We start from the raw sequence: 23263 nt of genomic DNA on the forward strand, positions 1-23263 counted from the left end.
CCAATTTTGATTAATGTGTCTATTCTAAATAGGGTTAAATTCATAAATAATTAAAAAAAAAAAAACTTAATGACCTCAAACTTTTATATGATAATGCAAAATATATCTGACTTAATGATTAGAATATTACAATTTATACATTGAAATATGCAATAAAATACAATCAAATGAAAGCGGAGTATATTCACCTGGAAAATCTCAAATCCATAAATATCCAGAACACCAACACTCAGCTCTTCAATGGGTTTCTGCATGGCTTTGTTTATTTCCTGTAAACAGAAGAACATTTCAAAAACAACGACCTTTTTCAAAGACTTCTGACATACAAAAAAAGTACACGGATGTTACTTCAGAATGGGAGAAAGTGCAATGTGCATTATAGCAGAATAGTCCATAGAAACAGAAGAGCCAACCGTGTTACTGCTGCTTACATTAAAAACTTTATTAAAACCAGTCTTTTTAATGCTTTTTGAGCATGAGAAACTAAATGAATTAATACAATTATTACATTTTATTGGAGATTTTAAATGAAAATTAATTGTAAGCTTTGTAAACAGCTTTGGATTATCACAAATTGTTTACAATGACATACTCAGTCCATTTTTGCCACTACTTGTTGGACTTTTAGTATCAAATCTTAGGTTAAAAGTCAGTCTCTCCATACTGTGTATTTCCTTTACAGTTCCTATGCATTGAGCCCTTGATGGAGGATCAGCCTGAAATTATTTTCGAGTTATGGCTTTTCTGCTAGCTTTGGAGAGTCTGAGGCTGAAAGGTTTTAAAAAAAATTCTGACCTATGATTTCACTTTTTAAAGCTCAGGTTTTGGGTGAAAAACCAGCAATGTGGAATAAAGTTACAGATGTTGCAGTACACCCCATAAACACATTCAAGCCATTGAAAATAGCTGAAGACCACCTCTTTAAAGTGACTAAAACAGTACTTATAATGACCCTTTTAACAGGATGTAACATAAGTCACTAGTGCCCCTAGAGTGTGTATGTGAAGTTTCAACTCAAAATACCCTAAAACTGCCCCTTTCAGGCTTTGATCCATATTGTGCCGTTTTGGTGACTGTTGCTTTAAATTCAAATGAGATTGTGCTCCCAGGCCTCCTTTTAAGAGCAGTCAGAGCTATAAATGCCTGTGCTAAAACAAGACTAACATTATTTTTTATAAAAGAATGGCTCAGAAGAATTAGTTTTAAGAGTTCACACTTAGCTGATAATTGATTATAAAGCTTGTTTGGCATGCTGTCCTGGGAGAGAGCCCTGAGCTCATAAGATCCTCAAGCCCAGGGCTCACTCCTGTTTGCAAGGCGAGAAGGAAGTTTGAGCTCAGGTAGATCTCAAGAACTCCCCTGCTGTAGTAGCTAATAAACAGAGAGTGATTGCTCTTAAGAGATAACTATTTACTAGGTGCATATCTATGATGCCGATTTGGATTAGTAAATTAACTTAAGATGCATGTTTTTGGACGGTGGGAGGAAACTGGGCAACCCAGGGGAAACCCACGTGAGATTTGGTAAGGACTAGAACCAGTGATGTTCTTGCTGTAAAACAACAGTGCTAACCACTGGGCCACCGTGCCACCCATCTAGAAAAGGAGGAGGAGTAGGGGTGGAGGGGGGGGGGGGGGGGTTTCCTCAAAATGAAGATGGTTGTTATATGGAACTTATTAGGGTATTTATAGTGCCTTAGGAATCGTCTGATTGCTGAATCATAAATTAAATTATGCAGGACCAGCCACAAACAATCATAAGCAAGTGATCCTCTTGAAATTAGTTTATAAATAAACCTCACTTATGGAGACTACGATGTTCATTTTTGCATCCTAAAATTCAAATTTAAAAAATGTGTTTAAACTCCTTATAAAAACCCCTTTAAGCTTTCCACTAAATTAGGCTCTAAGTGTGTAAATGTAGCATTAACTAACCTCAACCAAATAGTCAAAGAGTCGGGTATAGAGAGCTTTGGCGAGAGCGTCACGCGTGTGCCGTGCTTGTTCCAGATTGAGAGTCACGTTAATAGATTCAGTCTTGCCGGCCCATTTGGAGTCCATTATTCTGCTGGTGAGCTTCTCCTGTAGACGGTTCTGGTCGATGCCCAGCAGGTATGCAGGGAACGCCAACACTGGGTTAGAAACAGAATGTTTATGGAAATGCTAATAGAAGACTGAAACTATGGTATGTCATGTGCTTTCACTCACAGTCTGTGCTCTCCACCTGCCCGTAGTTTCCCACCTCAATAAAATTAATGCTGCCTAGGTGTAAGATGCCAGCGACAATCTGCAGCGCCAGCGTCTGATGCATTTCTGGTATGCCAATCACCTGCATGGCTTCCTGTTATCAAAACCCATGGTCAATGATGATGTTAGTGGCCGAAAATAGATTTGTGTCTTTCTGAAGCTGCACATTTACTTTATACACAAAATGTAAATATTCTGTGAATAAAATCTATCTATCTATCTATCTATCTATCTATCTATCTATCTATCTATCTATCTATCTATCTATCTATCTATCTATCTATCTATCTATCTATCTATCTATCTATCTATCTATCTATCTATCTATCTATCTATCTATCTATCTATCTATCTATCTATCTATCTATCTATCTATCTATCTATCTATCTACCTACCTACCTACCTACCTACCCACCTACCCACCTACCTACCTACCTAAATAAACTTTTTCTCAAATATGTGCAAGTCTGTGTATATTGTTACAGAGCATCTGGAAAGTATTCACAGCGCTTTACATCACATTTTCACATTGTTTTATGTTACAGCCTTATTCCAAAATAGATTAAATTAATTTATTTCCTCAAAATTCTGCACACAATACCCTATAATGATAATGTGAAAAACGATTTTCTGAAATTGTTGCAAATTTATTAAAAATATAAAAGCTGAAAAATCACATGTACATCATTATTCACATCAGCCTTTGTTGTGAAGCTCTAAATGGAGCTCAGGTACATTCTGTTTCCACTGATCATTCTTGAGATGTTTCTGCAGCTTAATTGGAGTTTATCTGTGGTAAATTCAGCTGATTGGACATGATTTGAAAAGGCATACACCTGTCTATATAAGGTCCCAGGGTTCACAGTGCATGTCAAAGCACAAAACAAGCATGAAGACAAAGAAATTGGCTGTAGACCTCTGAGACAGGATTGTCTTGAGGCACAAGGCTGGGGAAGGTTACAGAAAAATTTCTGCTGTTCTGAAAGTTCAAATGAGCACAGTGGCCTCCATCATCCATAAGTGAAAGGTGTTTGGAACCACCAGGACTCTTCCTAGAGCTGGCCAGCCATCTAAGCTGAGTGATCATGGGAGAAGGGCCTTAGTCAAGGAGGTGATCAATAACCCGATGGTCACTCTGTCTGAGCTCCAGCGTTCTTCTGTGGAGAGAGGAGAACCTTACAGAAGGACAATCATCAGTGCAGCAATCCACCAATCAGGCCTGTATGGTAGAGTGGCCAGACGGAAGCCACTCCGCTCCTGGAATTTGCCAAAAGGCATCTGAAGGACTCTCAGACCATAAGAAACTAAATTCTCTGCACTGATGAGACTAAAATTTAACTCTGTAGTGAATGCCAGGCGTTACGTTGGGAGAATATCAGGCACCGCCCATCACCAGGCTAAACACTATGAAGCATGGAAGCATGAAGCATGGTGGCGGCAGCATCATGCTGTGGGGATGTTTTTCAGCAGCAGGAACTGGAAGACTAGTCAGGAAAGAGGGAAAGATGAATGCAACAAAGTACAGAGACATCCTGAATGAAAACCTGCTTCAGAGTGCTCTTGATCTCAGACTGGGGCGACAGTTCATCTTCCAGCAGGACAATGACCCAAAGCACACCACCAAAATTTCAATGGAGTGACTTCACAACAACTTGGTGAATGTCCTTGAGTGGCCCAGCCCAGAGCTCAGACCTAAATCCTATTGAACATCTCTGGAGAGATCTGAAAATGGCTGTACACTGTTGCTTCCCATCCAACCTGATAGAGCTTGAGAAGTATTGCAAAGATAAATGAGCAAAAATTCCTAAAGACAGGTGTGCCAAGCTTGTGGCATTATATTCAAAAAGACTGGAGGCTGTAATTGCTGCCAAAGGTGCATCAACAAAGTATTGAGCAAAAGCTTTGAATAACAAATTTGCAACAATTTAAACAAACTTTTTTCACATTGTCATATAGGGTATTGTGTCTAGAATTTTGAGGAAATAACTGAATTTAATCCATTTTGGAATAAGGCTGTAACATAAAAAATTTGGAAAAAGTGAAGCGCTATAAATACTTTCCGAATGCACTGTATATGCATAATAAACATACACAGCAAAGACACACACATATTATGTCAAAACAGTTTTTATTTTGGATGTGAATAATCACAATAATTTTTGCACAGCACAAATCATATTTTATGCACATATTGTTTTATTGGATTAAAAATGTATCCGACTCTATTGAGATTATGTTACTTTTTTAGAATTAAAGCCTATCTTGGTGTTTCCATTAAGTTATTTTTCTTTTTTTGTGATGCACATAAAATCAGGTGGATGGAAACATCATCTGACAAAGTGAACCCCTTTCAATGTAGTTGATTTAAAGAGGTGCACATAATCTGGCAGGAAATTATTGATAGTATTTACCATGGTTTCCTGGAAGTCCTTACTGTCGTTGGTTCCATCAACTTTGTATGTGCCTGACTGGTTTAGGTAGTAGTAGTAATCTGGCGTCATGATTCCCAAGCCTTCTTTCTGCTGAGGTGTGCATCCATCTATTAGCTAAAGGAAAAACAGGTTGTTTATTAGGTATCATTTTAAGTGTGAATATTTTAACAATTTACTATTTCAGACCACAAATGTCTATGATTTGCCCAAATACAATTTAAAGAAAAAGTAAATAAATAAATAAATAAATATATTAGACAATTATTAAATCAATAATAAACATTTAAATGATTTCTAATGGATTTCATTGTTTCTCTCCTATTGTTTTTATGGCAATCTTTAATTTCCATTTTCTGTTTTGTTGTTTAAAGCCGTGTTCTACAGAACATTATTTCAAATTGTAATAGTTAAGATGCAGTTTAAGAAAAAAGGATTTCTTCAATTAAAAAAGAGAAAAATGACCAATGTTCTGTTTCCTACCTGGTAGAAGATGTGAAAGTTCCTTTCATTTTCATTTTGACTCACAACCCTTGATTTTTCCAGCAGAAAGTTGGAGATCTTCCCTCCGTCTGGCTCTCCTCCTCGACTGAACTGGATCTCAAAGTACTTGCCCTGTCAATCAAGCTAGCGTTACTCACAGTAATGCAACACAGGTTGGTGTGCTGTAAATAAAGTCTGCTCTGAATAAAAATAAACGCACAAAGCGACTTGAATTGTTGTTGCGGACCGTCTTCGCATTGCCAAATGCTTCTAGCAGAGGGTTTGACTGCAGGATAATATCTTTAACATGCTGAAAAAACACATACATGATTAGGTTAAAGACTTGCTTATTAAAGTTCACCAAAAATTTTTTTTCTTCTTCACCGGAACATTAAAAAATGATATTTAGAGGAATCTGTGCTGCTTCATGATTAATATAATGCAAGTTACAGTTTTTCTTGTTTGCTTTGACCTGGTTAAAGAAACTAGGCTCCACTTCATTTTCATTTTCACTATCCCAGCAGAGCAAAAGACCGGTCTTGCAAATGTGTAAACTCTTTCTCATTGGGTTGACACATTTTCCCCACCATTTTTTAAAACAGTTAACACGAATGTCATTCAAGCAGTCCAAACTCCATTGTTTTAGTTATGGTAACCAAACAGAAACCCTCTATTCCTAACCATTAGACACTACCAAGATCAGTATGAATTCACTGAAGCACCGGTTTGACACTTCTTCACACAAATCTTCAATTAACAATCAGTCTGCAAACATTAAAAATGATGGAAGGTCTGTGTTGTTCTGTGCCAGCATGGATGGAGGAGGTCAATAGTGGCTATGTCCTATACTCCCAATAGATTTGACTGTATATTTGTTTACATGTGTTTTCTCTAATTTTTACAGTATTTTATTACTTTTGTCTGTTTTTACAGTATTTCAGTTTTCAGCCACAGTTTGAAAATTGTCATGAATTCAATATATATTTAATCAAAGCATTTCTTATTCTGGATCCAATTCTTTGCAAAAAGGCAAATTTGACTGCCTAAATAGAAAGACAACAAATGGCATGAGTTCTGTATTTTGTATTTTGTTGTCCATTGTGTAATGATTAATTGAAAGAGCTCATATACTTGTTTGCAAGTTGTGTTGTTTGAAGGTAAAACTAGCTTTTGTTAAATATTTTAAATGTTTTGACACAATATGTGCCTTTTGCAAGCAAAATGTGTCATTTTGACCATGAGTGCGGCTGTTTAGGCCTGTGTGTTAACTGTTTTAAAAATGTGGAGTTTCAGTTGACAACTGCATCCAAGCAATCGAGAAACAGTGTAAATGCACATTTGAAGGTAATAATACTGTAAATGATGCTTCTTGATGTTTTGCTTCCTAAGCACTCAAAATGAAAATCAGGAAACAATTTTGATTTTTTTTTTTTGACTCTCAAAATGCCGGTATTGACTTGCATTTTCAAATTAATCAAGGACCAGTTTCAGCTAAAATCTTCTTTAATATTCCAGTGAAAAAAAAGGTCGCCTACATCTTTTATTTCATGAGGCTGAGTAAGTAAATATATTTTAAACACAGTCGTCACCTGTACTTTAGATCCTCCCCCGGATACTTTCGAGATGTAGCCCATGATGTATTTAGCAGCAACAGTTTTTCCTGCTCCACTCTCTCCGCTAAACACAAACGCATATGGGAGAACATAGCACATGTCAATGATTCTACACACTGCTGTGTGAATTCACATTCTTTCTCACACACACAAACACACACACACACACAGACGAGTATGGTTTGAAAAGGCACTGTCACAGGAAACTGTGGCTAGCAGCTTTAAAACCCCTTTTAATTCTTTAAATGCTGCTTCACAGAAATGACAGCACTGGTAAATTAGACACAATGGCTCATCTGCAAAAGGCCACCCACATCCTCATTGGACAAAACCTAAAAGATGAAAAAAGGAAGAAACGAGGATCCATCTTGTGAAATTAACTGGATAGTTCACCAAAAATAAAAATAAATCGACTCGACTTTCTCACCATCCAATGGTTCTAAACCTTTATGGTTTGCTTTTTTTCTGTTGAACGCAGAAGTGAGCTAAAAACCTGTAACCATTGACTTCCATATTAGGAAGAATAAATACTATAGATATCAATGGTTATAGTTTTTCTAGCTTACTTCAAAATATCTTATTTTTTTAATTAACACGTAAAGAGTGACTAAATGATAACAGAACTTTCATTTTTGGGTGAACTATCTATTTAAGAAGCTCCTATTTGGTCAATCAAACATATACTTTGGTGTCTTTAGTATCTCCAAATTAGTTATCCATATTATTCTGTCCTTATGTAAAAGAAACATTTCAGTTATTCGATATTTGTTCGTTTAAGTCCAAAACGTTAGTTCTTTAGATGTGATGCTTTGCTTTGAGGAACCTATAAACAAACTCGTGTTCGACTAGGCAGAAAGGTGGCAAAATAGCCGCTTTTAGATTCAGAAAGCAACGAAGAAACAACATTTGCAAGCTCTTCTTCGTGTGTAAATCAGGAAGGAAACCATGCTAAGAATGGTGACCACTGCTGCTGCGAAGCCTTTTGTGGTTATGACAAAATGGAGGAAGGAACTGCCAATAATGAGAACAGGACTAAAGAGGGTGATTATCAGATAAATAATCAAATATTTGCATCTCCGCATAGTGCCTCTTGATGATCATGAAGCATTTATCTAGATGTTAAATGTTGTAAAGATCTGTGAAGTAAAAATGCATACAAAAAAAAGTCTACAAAAGGAAAGGAAAAAGTTGATCTCTGGCAGATTTATTTTGGAACATTCATAGGTAACCTGGAAGTGTGGCTTTCATGTAAATGTGGGTTTGGGTTTCGAATGTGCCACATAACAGGAAGAGGAAGAGCACCAAATCCGTGTTTGGCGCAAATCACACGAGCATCACAAACCTGATAATGACACACTGATTTTCACTGTCAATCATCATGTTCCTGTACATGTTGTCTGTCAGAGCGTAAATGTGTGGTGGATTTTCATATTGGGCCTAAGAAGAAAGCAGAGAGAGGGGGAAAATGTTAGAACTGATATACTAAAGTAAAATGCATGATACAAATGCTAACTGATTGGCAGGTGTTCAGTGTATTTGACTCACAGCTCCCTGGTAGAGTTCAATCTCCCGGTCAGTGAAGTATGGCATCTGTTTGAAGGGATTCACCGATATCAACACAGGCCCAATATAAGTCTTCAATGTCCACAGTTAAGGATATTTAAACAATCTACTTCAATTAAATTTAAATTCTGTTCGTTTCAGTTCAAATCATGTCACATTACTGAAATGGTGAAGTATTTACATTTTTTTCTCAGTCGCTTTGGTGTATTTCTCACAACACTATTTACATTTGCACAACAGTTAATGCATTTCTTTAAACAATTAGTACAACCTGCAAAACCTAGTTGATAACCTGTAAAAGTGTGTCACTTGTTTAAAATGGATAGCTCATTCCTCAAAAGCAAGTATTAATGTCAATGAAAGTGTCAGTGTCATCAAGATGAAAAGTCCTGACACCATTGTTTATGAACAAGACAGTCAAATAGCTTTGTCATGTTTTCATTATGACAGTTTACTTTGTAAATTTTTTTCCAATGCAAACAAATTTGGCGACACTTCCTGAAAATGCTCAAGACAGCACTATATATCCTGTTTGCACAGCCATTTAAAAACTACAGTAAAGTAGAAATCACTGCATTTAGGGAGGTACTCATTTAGTGAGTACAAGACACTGAATTTGTCGGTTTCACATTTTTACTCTTAGCAAGTCTAATTTATTCCCAGCATTGTGCAAAAGCATAAAACACCCTTATTTATTTACAACAAACTTACACTTCCTTTGGGTAGAGCTGTGCATAATTGCTTATAATATGTGTCATTTCGTAAATATATTCTAACATAATAATGTTTTTATTTTCATACTGGATTACAATAAAAAAACTGTAAGACATACATTTTGCAGTGTTCTAATATAATTGGACTGTACATTCATTAAAAATATAAAAATTTCTTTATTATAGTCAATAAAATCCATAAAAGACATGTGTATCGTTGTACATGTGTACAAATATGAGTGGCTGATGTGTAGTATTGCTTTTCTATGTGAAACATATGTTGAAACCCACTGTAACAGAATTTCCTTATAAGGTAAGATCAAGTACAAATTTAAAACATATATATTTTGTTGCTTGTTCTAGCTACTTATTTAAAAGGAGCTGAAACAACACAATTCTATAGTTTTAAAAAGAGGACAGCTTAATGTTTTATGTTCAATCAACTTAAAATTGTAAGAAGATTAGGTAAATTTAATTGATTTGCATTGGAATGGCATGATTGTGTGGAACCCAGCATTTTTTACATTGTACTACTACTACTACTCCTACAACTAAAATTCACAGACAGTATGTAGATCAGTATTTTCCCATTGAAATGCAATCTGGACTGAGAAAAAAAAACTTAAAGTACCAACAAACAAGTGTAAACTAAGTGTTATAAAATCAGGAAGTGAGCATGTGCAGATCTGTTGAGACACACACACAAACAAAAGAGGAAGATAAAACTTCTGATCGACCTTCTGTGAATGACCACACGGTACAAGTCTTCAAAATAAGCAACAACAATAGCAACACCACCCCCACAAACTGTGCAGACAGATCAGACAAGAGGCATGCTTAACTGCTCAGAGATTAAGGATACGAAGATGTAGTCGTCCAAGAATCTCTTTTTAAGGTTTTCCACAATGGCATCTTCAGTGATCTTGGAGAGCAGCACCATGTCGTCAACACCGCTCTGCTTGACATTCTGACTCTGCCAGTGATATTTACTGCCCTAAAGGAGACAAGACAGAAATAAAGAGAGAATATGAGCTGATAGTTCAAGGATTTGAACTTTAACACTTTACCAAGTCAAGGGTTTTAGGACTTTTGAAAACCTCTTTAAGACCCTTATGACCCTTATACAGGGCAAAACACTAAGGGCTCTATTGTAACAATCTAGTCGCAAAGTCTAAAGCACATGGCGCAAAAGTATTAAGGATGTGTCTGAATCCCCTTTTGTTATTTAAAGGATTAAATAATATGCTTTGAGTCGCGGCGCATGGTCTAACAGGGTTGTGCTTATTCTCTTAATGAGATTTGGGTGCGTTTTGAGCATAACATGCATTAAACCGATTAAAGTTTCATCTTTGATTCCTTTTAAGGGTCAGCTGCATCCCATCATGATGCATTTTTACATGGCGGACTTTGTAAGGGGAAAAACTGAATGCTTCCCTAGCGAGAAAACAGTTAAACAGACTATCTCCAGCGCGAGGATAAAGAACGAGCCTCCTCGATTCAGCCTCTTTATTTTATTTATTTTTTACATTAAAACATTTTACAGAACTAAACAGTGACAGCAGCAGTTATTAAAAAATCTAATAATAAAAAATAATAACAACAAGCAACACTACCAGTAAATTAAAACAAATTACAAAAAGACACACACATCAAATTTTAAATTTCAAAGGACACAGCTGGGAATACTATGTCCTGTTGCCATGCTTAGATACATAGTAATAGGTGCCCATCTTTGTCTTAAAATATCCAATTTGAATTGAAGTTGAGCCGTCATATATTCCTTTCTATATATTGATTCAGGTTTTTCTATTCAATATGCTTTTGTTGGAGGATGTGGCTTTATCCAAATTATTGTTATAGTCTTTCTTGCACTTAGTAAAAATACATGTAGTAAATATCTCTGGTTTTTATCATATACATCCTGGGGTATCCATTCAAGCAAGAATAACAGGGGAGTAAAAGATAGATCTAACTGCATAATTTTCATTATCTCAATCTTTGCCCCTTGGTAAAATCAATCTGCCTCTTTACTTTCTCTTTACTTTAATTTTACTCCTTTACTTTCGTGAATAAGGAAACAATGTTTTACGCACTCCACTGAAGACATTCATGAGCCTATACTTATTTAATTTCATTTGTTAAGCACAACGATTTGTTTCAAAACTATTTTTGAATTCAGTTCTAATTTCCAGCAAATGAATAAATGAACAATAATAATGAAGTGTGGTTATATCCAAACACACATCTTATTCTTATGATCATCAAACTGATGCATATGTCTCCAAAACCTGACAGGTGGACATATTTAAACTTGTTTTTATTAAAACAAATATGAATATGCATATAATAAATAATACTAATAATAACATTGTACAGATGCAAATTGTTCTGAATAAACTGAAAAAAGCCCGATTTTAAAAAGGATTTACTATTTGAACAACGATGTGCAAAGCGTGAAAATTAGGGTTGCTCTGGTCTGAAAAAAAGCAAATATAACTCTTGCGACTTATTGCGCTGGGTGTATGAATAGGGCCCTAAGACTTTTTACTTGCCTAATCAAAAAAAGTATAATTATTTATTTCTTATGTCACATACTTTAGGAATGTTATTTTTTTCAATATAACTTTTCTTTAAAAATAATTTTTACAAGCTTTTAAAACTGTATTTAATAAACTAAATGTACAACAGTCTGTCCAGGTCTACACTAAATGGTCAATAAATACACAGAGAACTTGCAAATGTTATTGTAAGGAAGACAGTTAAAGCATATAGATGAATAGATTTATAAATAGTGTTTTGCTGAAGGTTTTATGTAGAGACTGAAAGCAGTTACTGCAGACTGAATGGATGCCCATCTTCACTTTTAGTCTGCACCTCCCAGATGAGTACTACTGCTGATATAGCACAAGCATACAACCAAGTAAACAAGTAAAACCGAACATTAAAAGAACATGCCACCCCCCCCCCCCCCAGTCTATTTATCGCTTTAATATATATTTTTCCCTTCTCTCTCTCTTTTAAAATGTTATTTTCTTTTTTATCTTAAATAAACCATGTTGTCAAACTCAAATTTCAGTACTGACCTGTTTATATGCTTAATGTGTCATAGTTACTATGCACACCATATATTTGTGTTGTACAATATGTGGGTTATAGTGTGGTCTATTTATTATGTTTTTAATAAATTTTGTGCTGTTTATGTTTTATTTATACTGTTATTTTCTCTTTTACTCTTGCTTGTTTAAATTTCATAAAATCAGATAAATAAATCTTTAAATAATAATAATAATAATAATAATAATAATAATAAATATTTAGATGGATTGTTATGATTAGGTCCGTAGTTTTACAAAATAAGTAGGACTACCTACAAGAACATACACTATTTTGAACAAAGTCTTTATTTTTAGTAGTCGAAAAGGTTGACTAATAACATTATTAGATATTTAGGTGTATACTTTTCTATGGGGGAAATGGTCTAAATAAAAACAAATATATATATAAATATACAGTTAAAGTCAAAATTATTAGCCCCCCTGAATTATTAGTCCCTGTTTATTTTTTCTCCAATTTCTGTTTAAAGGAGAGAAGATTTTTTTTCAACACATTTCTAAACATAATAGGCAATTATTATATAACGATGGTTTGTTCTGTGGTGTAGACTAACGGAAAAAAATATAGCTTAAGGGGGCCAAAAATTTTGACCCCAAAATGGTTTTGAAAAATTAAAAACTGCTTTGATTCTATCTGGCTTAAAACAAATAAGACTATTTCCAGAAGAAAGAATACTATCAGAAATACTGTGAAAATGTCCTTGCTCTGTTAAACATCATTTAGGGAATAATTAGAAAAGAGAAAAAAAATCAATGGGGTGCTAATAATTCTGACTTCAACTGTATATATGTATATATATTTGTCAGACCTTTATGGAATGAAACAAAAACTATTAACAAAGTAACATTAATGAGTTATGTTAAGTAAGTATATGACAAAATAAGTATGTCTAAATTCACATAAAACTGCAAATATTGCACAACCCTGGCAAAATGCAAACCAAGGGAAAGAATTTGTAAGTGAGAATGATGTAATAATGATAATACAATTGTAGTAGACCATATATGGACAATTTGTATGGAAAATTAGACAGAACAAAATAAATAGGCCTATACCAACACAATAATATATGCTCGTTTTGAACACAGCCTTTCCTTTTATTAGCTGAAAAGGTCGACCAATAACATTTTTAAACATCCCATTTACAGCATAATGCTTCTTTTTAAAGTGTATTGTAATTATTGCCATAAACAATTTAGCAAAATTGATGTTAAATGACAGTTTACCCAGAATTATAAACAGCTAATTTTAATACTGGACACTATTTTCTGATCACTAATAAGGCAGCATGTCACGCTTTTGTTTCTAAATATACATCACACAAAATTGTTTAAAAACATACTGAATCAAGTGAAATGCTGACTTTGGAAAACATACAACATACAGAGCGAACAGAGACTTACAGCATCAGTTCCTCTTTAGTCTTCTTCCCTGTTGCTGAAGCATTTACCATCATATAACCATTGCTTGTTGCAGATAGAGAAGAAGAGGAGATAAAAGCTGAACCAAGGTGTACACAATCTTTACCAAAAAGAAAGTTGAAATCGTGAGTAAAAGTATACGCTAATTAAAGCAGTGTGGAGTGGCAAAAAAAAATGAATATAGTAAAATATGATCAGTGTTAACTAGTTAAATGTAACAGTGTTACGTAATTTATTTACAAAATAAAAGTAACAGTAATTAGTTACAGTACAGAAAAAATATGTAATTAAATTACAGTTACTTTTGAAAATGTTAAAGATTCCAAATAGGGTTACATCCGAATATGTTGAATAATCTAAATCTGTTGCTTTGCCTGTTTTTGATATGCACGATGCCTTCTGCTAAGGCCATTTAATAAAGAGCTGCTATTCTGATGCTTTTGATTGGTTTTCCAGTTTGAGGATTCTTTGTTTTTGCTGTAATATACTATAATTAGTTTCTATTTGATACAGCATATTATTTACAGTAAATAATTGAACTGAACAATTCTGCCTTATATGTTATATTGACAGTTTTATTGATCACTAAGACGTGATTGACTTGCATTTAGGTTGCTTCGATTTAAAAATTAAAATAACAAAATAGCTTAGATGTAATTTTATGGCAAATGCCACAAAAATCACCCTGCACAACTAACAACAATTTTATTTTGTAACATCAGTTTTTTGTTATAAGGTCTGGTTTTGTGGTGGCTGTACTTTAAAATTAAATAATATAATCTTAATTCAAGTGATGAGAGATGCTGAGATTCTAAGAGTAACCACAGCTATGGTAAGGTTACACCTGCTCAGTGTGTTAACACCTGAAAATGATTTAGTTGAAAATATCCATTAGAAACCTAAAAGTAATCAAAAAGTAATCAGGTGTAATCAGTTACTTTACTTTTATAAAGTAATCGAACACATACACTACTTACTACATTTTGAATATGGTAATTTGTTATCTGTAATCTATTACATTTCCAAACTAACCTTCCCAACACTGAATATGAAGAAAATCATTTAAAATAATACAGGCTGCCTTAATTATGATTGCTTTATTTGTTCAAATTAAATTACTATTATCTTAGATCAATTCATAAAGAAATTAACTGCCAAAGTTTTGTCATTTTCATGTGTATAAACTAAGTAGAAGTCAAAAAGTGCCTTGAGAGACAAAAAACATTTGATCTGTGACTAAATGACACAAAGATCGCTGCTTTTATTACCATAAAAATTATGTGACAGTTGTCAGTTAATACTGTTAAAAATAAGGGTACATGCTACCTTTAATAAGAGTACAATATAATGTTCGCCAAGCAACATAAAGATGGTAATTGGGTAATGAGGTCACTCAAACTTAATACTAGAGTAAATAACATTTACATATTTACAAAAATTTACACGAGACAATACAAAATGTAAATGGGTTAAGACAAAACAAAAGAGGGGTTTTTAGGCACAAAACAAAGAAACTGTAATCCAGCTTTAATTTTGCATCTTACATTCAAATGTGTTAAGTATTTTTTTATTGTTCATGAGCAAAATGTAAGGACTTTATTAACTATTTAATTAATTTGTTATGCGGCATGGTAATTAGCACTGTCGCCTTACAGCAAGGAAGGTGCTGGTTCGAGTCCTGACTCGACCAGTTGGCATATCTGTGTGGTTTGCATGTTCTTCCTATGTTCACATGGGTTTCCTCTGGGGTGCTCCGTTTCCCTCGCAAGTCCAAAGACATGAGGTATAGGTGAATTCATTAAACTAAATTGGCCGTAGTGTATGAGTGTGTGTTTGTGAGAGTGTATGTGAGTTTTCCAGTACTGTGTTGTGACTAGAAGGGCATCCACTGTGTAAAACATATGCTGAAATAGTTGATGGTTCATTCCGATGTGGCAAACCCAGATGAATAAAGGACTAAGCAGAAGGTATAATATTCATTCATTTTCTTTTCGGCCTATGAATGAACTGCCAACTTATCCAGTATATGGTTTATGTAGCAAATGCCCTTCCAGCTGCAACCGACACTGGGAAACCTCCATACACACTCATTCACACACACACACTACAGACAATTTAGCTTACCCAATTCACCTGTACCGCATGTCTTTGGACTAGTGGGGAAAACCGGAGCACCCAGGGGAAACCCACGCAAACACAGGGAGAACATGCAAACTCCACACAGAAACTGACCCAGCTGGTGCTCGAACCAGCAACCTTCTTAATGTGAGGTGATTGTGCTGTGCCACCATGCTGCTTGAAAGTAAATTAATGAATAAACTAATAATTAGTTAGTTTTTGCAAAGTTTTACCACTAAATTGTGTTTAGTTAATCAGTTTAATATTTAACTTCATAATCAGCATTTGTGGAGCTGAGTGTGCCTTACGAACTAAACATAACAATGACAAAACTTCATACCCATTTATTGAGTATTGCCTGCTTTCTCTAATAAACTAGCATTCTATTAAGTGCATAGAAATAAAAATAGACTTGACTTAACTTTCATGCTTATTCATTCATTAATTTTCTTTTCGGCGTAGTCCCTTTATTAATCAGGGGTCGCCACAGCGGAATGAACCATCAACTAATCCAGTATATTTTTTTACGCAGTGTAAAAGATTATTATTTAATTTATAATTTGATATCTCATTTTCACACAATAAATTAAAAACAAAAGTAGATACATAAATGTAATATGCTTTCTATGCGTCTAAAATCCCTTTTGTGAATTCAATTCGAGGCAGACAAAAACTGGACTTATAATCTAGTCCCATAATATAAACATATTCTGGTAAAATAGCATAGAAAGATAACCTTCAAGTGATGGGGATGAATGTAAATGAATAAAACAGATACAATTCAAATTCTTCCCACTACATTTGTACTAGCTGACCAGCCAAACAAAATGAAAATAAAAACTAACAATAAAATACTTTTTATTGTTCTAAAGTTACAAATAAACAAGGCTTTATAGGGGCAGCATGGTGGCTTAGTGGTTAGCACTGTCACCTCACAGCAAGAAGGTCGCAGGTTTGAGTCCCGCCCGAGTTTGGATGTTCTCCCCATGTTGGTGTGGGTTTCCTCCGGGTGTTCTGGTTTTCCCACAGTCCAAAAACATGCAGTGTAGGTGAATTAAATAAACTAAATTGGCCATAGTGTATGTGTGAGTGAGTGTGTATGGATGTTTCCCAGTTCTAGGTTGTGGCTACAAGGGCGTAAAACATATGCTGGAATTGTTGACGGAATTTTGCGACCTCTGAAATAGAGACTCAGCTGAAGAAAAGTGAATGAATGAATGAATGAATGAATAAGGCCTTATAAATTAAATGACTTCCTATTTCCTGATCTAGCGTTGTAAATTATTTATTTTTAAACCAAACCAGCATAAAAATATCATTTATCAAACATAATTAATATTTGTTTGCTAAATAAAGCTTCTCACTAACTAGTGAGTTTATTACTTACAGTGTTTAATTTTTTTGTTTATTGTTTTTTTTTTTTTTTTGCCTGGTTGGCAAATTGATCATTTCAAAACTCAGTTTACACATAGATGAATATAGTTAACACCGTTCATATAGGCTATATGGGTGAATATAACAAGTCCAAAATAACATTAAAAATAAATATTCATTATATGAACTAGGTGACTGAACTAGGATGGCTGTCTGTGGTTATTAGGACAGGAAGCCACAGACAGTTACCAAGCAACAGGCAGCAGATGTTAGGAAGTTAAAACCAGCTGTGTATCTGTGTCATTTTTGCTGAATTACATCCTAATGAAAGGTTAAACGTCACTACTAGCTCATAATCTTAATCTTAACTCTCAGCATCATCTGCAAAACAATACTGCTTGTTTGTGTACAGTGCCTATAGAAAATCATCAGTGTTGGGGGTAACGCATTACAACTTACTTGTTCTAAGTAACAAGTAAAGGAACTCCTTACTTTAAAAAAAATAAGTAAAAATATTTGAGTTACTTTTTTGAAAATGTAATACAAGTTTTAGTTTAATTAATTAGCTTTTAATAAATAAATTGCTGAATTAAAATAAAAGTAGTCACAATGAGTCATGCAGTCAGCAAGAGAATGAGTTCCTAACCCATCGAAGAAAAGGAAAAGGTGATTTATCTCAATGGACGGTGATTTTACTTAAGACAAATGGTACAAAAGTAGCAAACACATCGCTTTAAACTTTTATAAATCTATTTATACTGTTTGAGGGTGACGCAGTGGCACAGTGGGTAGCACGTTCGCCTGGGTCGCTGGTTCAAGCCTCGGCTCAGTTGGCGTTTCTGTGTGGAGTTTGCATGTTCTCCCTGCATTCGCGTGGGTTTCCTCCGGGTGCTCCAGTTTCCCCCACACTCCAAAGACATGCGGTACAGGTGAATTGGGTAGGCTAAATTGTCCATAGTGTGTGTGATAAGTTGGCGGTTCATTCCGCTGTGGCGACCCCGGATTAATAAAGGGACTAAGCCGACAAGAAAATGAATGAATGAATACTGTTTGACATGTATAGCTCTGGAATTAGGAAGTTGTCAGATAATATTATCCTAAAATATTTTCCTGTAATGTGTTTTTTAAAAGGTAAATGTAGGTTATACAGTGCGTTGTTAATTGCAAGCCTCAGCCAAGAAATAAAAAGTAACTTAAAAGTAACTCAAAAGTAACATAACCCATTACTTACCATAAAAAGTAACTAAGTATATTTTCGATTGTGATCTTAATTTTAAATTTTATATTAATCAAGTTACAAAAACATGTGTTTATCATTTGAGAAATATTGCCAGAATTAGTTTTTTCCTATCTTTTAATGATGCTAAGAAATTAATTGATGCTTTTATTTTCTCTCGGCTTGATTATTGCATTGTTATTTATATTGCCACTATTTTGCCAACTGTGGCCCACATTTGTTCTCAGTCATTTGGGCGAAATTGATCATTTTCCACATTGGGCTCACATGCAGATTACATTTTGCCACAGGTGCCAAATTTTTGCCTTAAATGGCCCATATATGAATTTGAATCTTTGGCCCCACTTTGCTATTGTACAGTTGGGCCACTTCAGGCTCACATTCATTTTGTTTGGGCCAAAGGAATACCACCAGTGCACATAACTGCCTAAAGTGTCCCACATTCTTATGCTATCTGGATAACTTCACTCACATTACATCCTGCATTCAAAAGACCTTCGGCATAAAGTTGTAGAAAGGCACTGGTTAAGAGAAGAGAACATATTAAAAGGCTGTAAATGTTATTTGGAATGTGATTTGATTTCAGGCTGTAAGACAAACACATTAATTAATTCAAAGGTGACGATTTTCCATAGGCACTGTACATATAATAATATCAAAATCATGAAAGAGACCATACAGAATATATCGAAGACTCTTATCTTCATTTTTTTAATTTGAATTTTGAGGTGAACAATGATATAGATCTTTACTTTTGATGTATCGTGCTAATATGAAACTGTGAAATGCTGTTCTGATTACTCTTCATTAGCTTGAGAATAAAGCTATGCTTGTTGCTTATTGTGCTGAAATGACTATATCATGGAATGACATCACTTTTGTTCCTCATTGCAACATGAACTAGACAATTAAAGTGGAAAATGCCTGAAAATAGCTTGAGCAGAGTGAAAAATAAGCATTTAAAAGCCTTGGCATCATCCACTCAACATTGAAATTGCAAATGCATAGTGAGTCATTCGGAAATGAGTGATTCTGATAGTTATTTTTTTAATAAATAAGGGAAGAAGAAATTTAATTCAGTGCACTACACATGACAACCTTGACAGATATAGTTAAACCTAAAATTTTTGGTTCTGCTTTGAGTTTGGTTTTCTTTTTTAAATATTTTCTAAATGACGTTTAACAGAGCAAGGTCATTTTCACAGTATTTACTATCATATCTTTCTTCTGTAGAAAGTCTTATTTGTTTTATTTTGGCTAGAACAAAAGCATTTAAACTATTTTAAGGTCAATATAATTAGCCTCCTGAACCAATACTTGCCTTCAAATGTCACTTCAAGCAGAGTGCTAGTACAGTATATTGAAAAATATTTAGTAAAATATTATGTACTGTCATCATAGCAAAGATAAAAGAAATCAGTTATTAGAAGTTAGCTATGTTTAACTATTATGTGTAATGTGTAACTATTATGTTTAGAAATGTTTAGGATGACAATTAAACCAAAATTGGGAAAAAATTGCAAATAATTCAGGAGTGCTAACCTTAACTGTATAAGTACAGATTTCACCTGTTGCGTTGTTATGTTTACAAAAGTAATTTAAATCATAAGTCACATGCTTTCAGATGGAGCAGCATTTACAACACAGAGTCACTGACAAACAAAGCAAAATCGATTTCAAACTCTGACAATAATGACACTGAGATAATCGTTCTGTGATAATGACAGCTGTTTGTTTAGCTTTTCAACAATGAACTATAGCTCTGTGTAGTAAATGTTGCATGTGAAATTACTATGTTTTAAAGTCACTTTAAACTTTAGTTGAGTGTTTGAAACAACTCCTGTGAGATGATTCCATAGTCATATTGGTTAATAAGTCAGGAAGAACGAACTCAATCGGAAACTAAAAGAACGAGCTCAGGAGACCAAGAGAACACAGAACGCATCCTGTGAGAAATGAGATGCTGCGTTCTTCCTGATGGTCACATGACCTTCTCGCATTATTAACTGAAAATTATGTAAACATTACAGAATTCATATAATGATTTAAACACAATATACACTATGCATATAGACTTTACAAATATACGTTGCACAATACAAATTAAACAGATTTTAATATGAATTTTAGCAAATAAAAACCCTTAATGTGTTTAAGCCTTTTAAACGATTCTCATGTTAATGTTTACTTTCACAGTTTCATCTAGGGAAAGTCCTGAGACAAATAATTCACATCTCTAAACTTATATTAAATATATAAAATGCTGCGCTTCCCAATTCCAGTCGCACTGACTTCTGGTACTTCTAGAGCGAGTTTAGTGCTCAAGTCTGCATCGATGCGTCCTTGATATCAAGAACACATCCAGGAACTTTCAGGCATCCTACGTTTTTGCGGACTTAGGTTTTGAAACTGAACTTTAGCAGTTGATGATGACGTTACACGAAAACATGAGGACGCAAGATAGCTGAAAAACGCATATTAAGAAACAGATTTTTTAAGTGTCTTCTTCATGAGTGTTTGTTTTTTGTATGAAAGCGCCCTCTGTCCTCTTAAAAGTAGATTAACTACTGATCACAGAACTGTGCTTCCCTGACCAGATGTGCATTACAATCACAGCTTTGCTCAATTGTGTTTTTGATTTCATTTCCATGAATCAACCTGCATTTAATTAAGATTAGAGTCCCATTAAAAGTCAAAAATGTATGAATCATTCTTCAAAGGTCTACTTTGGTGTAGCGTCACTACTGTTCCTCTTATAGAACTAAAACAGTGGAAAATGCATTCATCTTCATGTTCAAAAACTGGCATTGTGTGTCAATCAGAAATATCAAGACATTGTACAAGATAACATGACCTAATGAGATGAGGCAAGATAAAATGATGACATCTATTAGCAGGTGTGATAAGCAGTTCACAAACATGTACAAATAACCTTCTTCTGTGAAACACAAAAGGACAAGTTTTTTCAGTACATATAATATTCATTGGGTTTAGGTAACTCTAAAACTGTGTCAAGCTACATTGACACAATCCACATTGTAAAAGAGCTATAGAAATAAGCATAAACTGAATTGAATTGGTGTTTTTTTTATCTCATTAGAGAATATTTTATTCTTCAGCATATTTAAGGATGACATCACTTATGTTCCGCTTAGACAGCTAGATGGCAAGAACCAAAAAAGGAGAAAATACTTGACTGTGGCATGCCATATTCATATCCACAATCATATTCAGAAAACTGGCTAAGCAGGTCATTGTGATTTATTTAAAAAAATAAATAAATACCGAAAGAGTATCTTTTGAGTTTAACATATACAGGTATTTTCATTTTATGGTCAGAAGCTATTAAAACATATAGTTAAAAATACTTATTTCGGAATGGCCTCATCACTAGCTTCCCACTTTACAACCACACTTTAAAACTTGCTGGGTGGTCTCAAAAACCAAATATGTATAGACAAAACCCAATTTTTGGGTTAAAATGTAAAAAAATCCCGATATTTTGTGTTGTCCACGTGTAACCAAAATCTGAATTTAAACAACCTATTAGTTTTAAGAGTGCAATACTAAACGTAAACCTGCGATCTTGTAAACACCCAAAAAAACTCTTATGAAAACTGAGTTATATTTGTCTATACAATGAAAGTCACTTGCTTGAGAGTTTCAGAGAGTCCCTTCTAGAAAATATCTTCTTTTATATTCCACAGAAAAACACAAGCCATACATTATTATAACAACAAAGTAATTATTAATGACAGAATTTGTATTGTTGGTGACCAACAATACAAATAAGTGGTTCCTTTATATAAGTGGTTCCTGTTGGTTGAACAGTATCCTGGATCTTTTAGAGCTGACTGAGAAAAATGCAAGGCTTCAGAGAGCAGCAGTAGCAGTGAGGAAGTATCGAGGCAGGAACCGCAAGTCCCCTCTGACATACTTCCCCACTCCTCCCCTCCCACCTCTGGGTGCCGTTGCGAAAGAATCCTCTGTAAATCTCTCGCCGCACAGAGTCAAGAAAGTCACCGCCCCAGCATCAAACTGCTTTCCTGCCACCCCTGACATCATGAAAGCCTCACATTCCCCTCAGCAGAGGACACCTGAGCATCTGACTCATGGTACAGCAACCTTTGATTGATAACCAGTGTGCTAATAAATTCACAATAAACTAAGAGCTTAACTGGATTAAACTAAGAGGTTGATCAGATTCCAATATGAGGAATTGTTAGTGATGATTTAAGCTTCCTTTTCAGTAAGTTTCACACATACTACACCGAGTTGCTTCAACCATTTAGACTTTATACAGAAGAAAACTCTTCAAAGGACGATCAGAATAAGCAGTTGTGTATGAGAAAAACCTTTTTCACTCAGTTACTGGCATATTAAAGGGTGACACAAAAAATGACTGCAATTTAATCAACATAATCAATGAGAAAATAAAACTTCTGCCACTTTACCATTGTGCTGCTGCTGCTGCTTGTTTCTACTTCGTTTTGTGTTTCTTCTGCCGATGAGATTTTTGACAATCCTACGGTTTCTCAGCACCTTCCCATGACCAGCAGACTCTACAGCACAAGAGCTGTGAAGGTTTAGTGAAGGGAAGCGGACTGTGAGCACTGAGCACAGATCACTTCCTCAAACTCTCTCAACCCTGTAGGTGAGACAAGAAGAAGTTGCAATGCTGTTTCACCACAGGCTGTACACACGCATATATACGCCTACAAACAGACTGAACTCATAACTGGTCTTACTCATGGCCCCTTACGATCATTTGCAATAGGTTCCAGGTCAGCCGTTACTCTGAGGTGTGTGACAGGATGCAGCCCCTCCTGGTGAGTGAATGACAAAAAAAAAAACATATGAAATAAAAAACATACACACATCCTGCAAAACACCAAAACTGAACACACCCTCGCTCATGTGTGAACTTCTTTATTTTGTCAGTTTCGTTCTT

At 34.7% G+C, this 23263-nt stretch overlaps 1 protein-coding gene across 3 annotated transcripts in view; it reads right to left on the reverse strand.

Moving 5' to 3' along the window:
• The window catches only part of myo1f (myosin IF), a 41865-nt gene extending 19081 nt beyond the window's left edge, over positions 1-22784 (reverse strand). Inside the window, exons 1-11 of one of the 3 annotated variants that reach the window (NM_001256671.2) lie at positions 22767-22784; positions 9911-10042; positions 8318-8407; positions 8115-8209; positions 6749-6836; positions 5380-5469; positions 5160-5291; positions 4659-4793; positions 2208-2340; positions 1935-2131; positions 189-269 (exon numbers count right to left, since the gene is read on the reverse strand). In NM_001256671.2, the coding sequence (NP_001243600.1) occupies positions 189-269; positions 1935-2131; positions 2208-2340; positions 4659-4793; positions 5160-5291; positions 5380-5469; positions 6749-6836; positions 8115-8209; positions 8318-8407; positions 9911-10042; positions 22767-22769 (1176 nt within the window). In that variant the 5' untranslated portion in view covers positions 22770-22784. Of the gene's footprint in view, positions 1-188; positions 270-1934; positions 2132-2207; positions 2579-2638; positions 2838-4658; positions 4794-5159; positions 5292-5379; positions 5470-6748; positions 6837-8114; positions 8210-8317; positions 8408-9910; positions 10043-22766 lie in introns of those variants that run through there. The other 2 variants (XM_087263646.1, XM_087263645.1) reach the window with 2 other exon arrangements.
• Positions 22785-23263: the final 479 nt, after the last annotated feature.

The sequence above is a fragment of the Danio rerio genome, chromosome 8, assembly GCF_052040795.2.
Source record: "Danio rerio strain M-AB ecotype USA chromosome 8, GRCz13ab, whole genome shotgun sequence".
NCBI classification, from domain to species: Eukaryota; Metazoa; Chordata; class Actinopteri; order Cypriniformes; family Danionidae; genus Danio; species Danio rerio.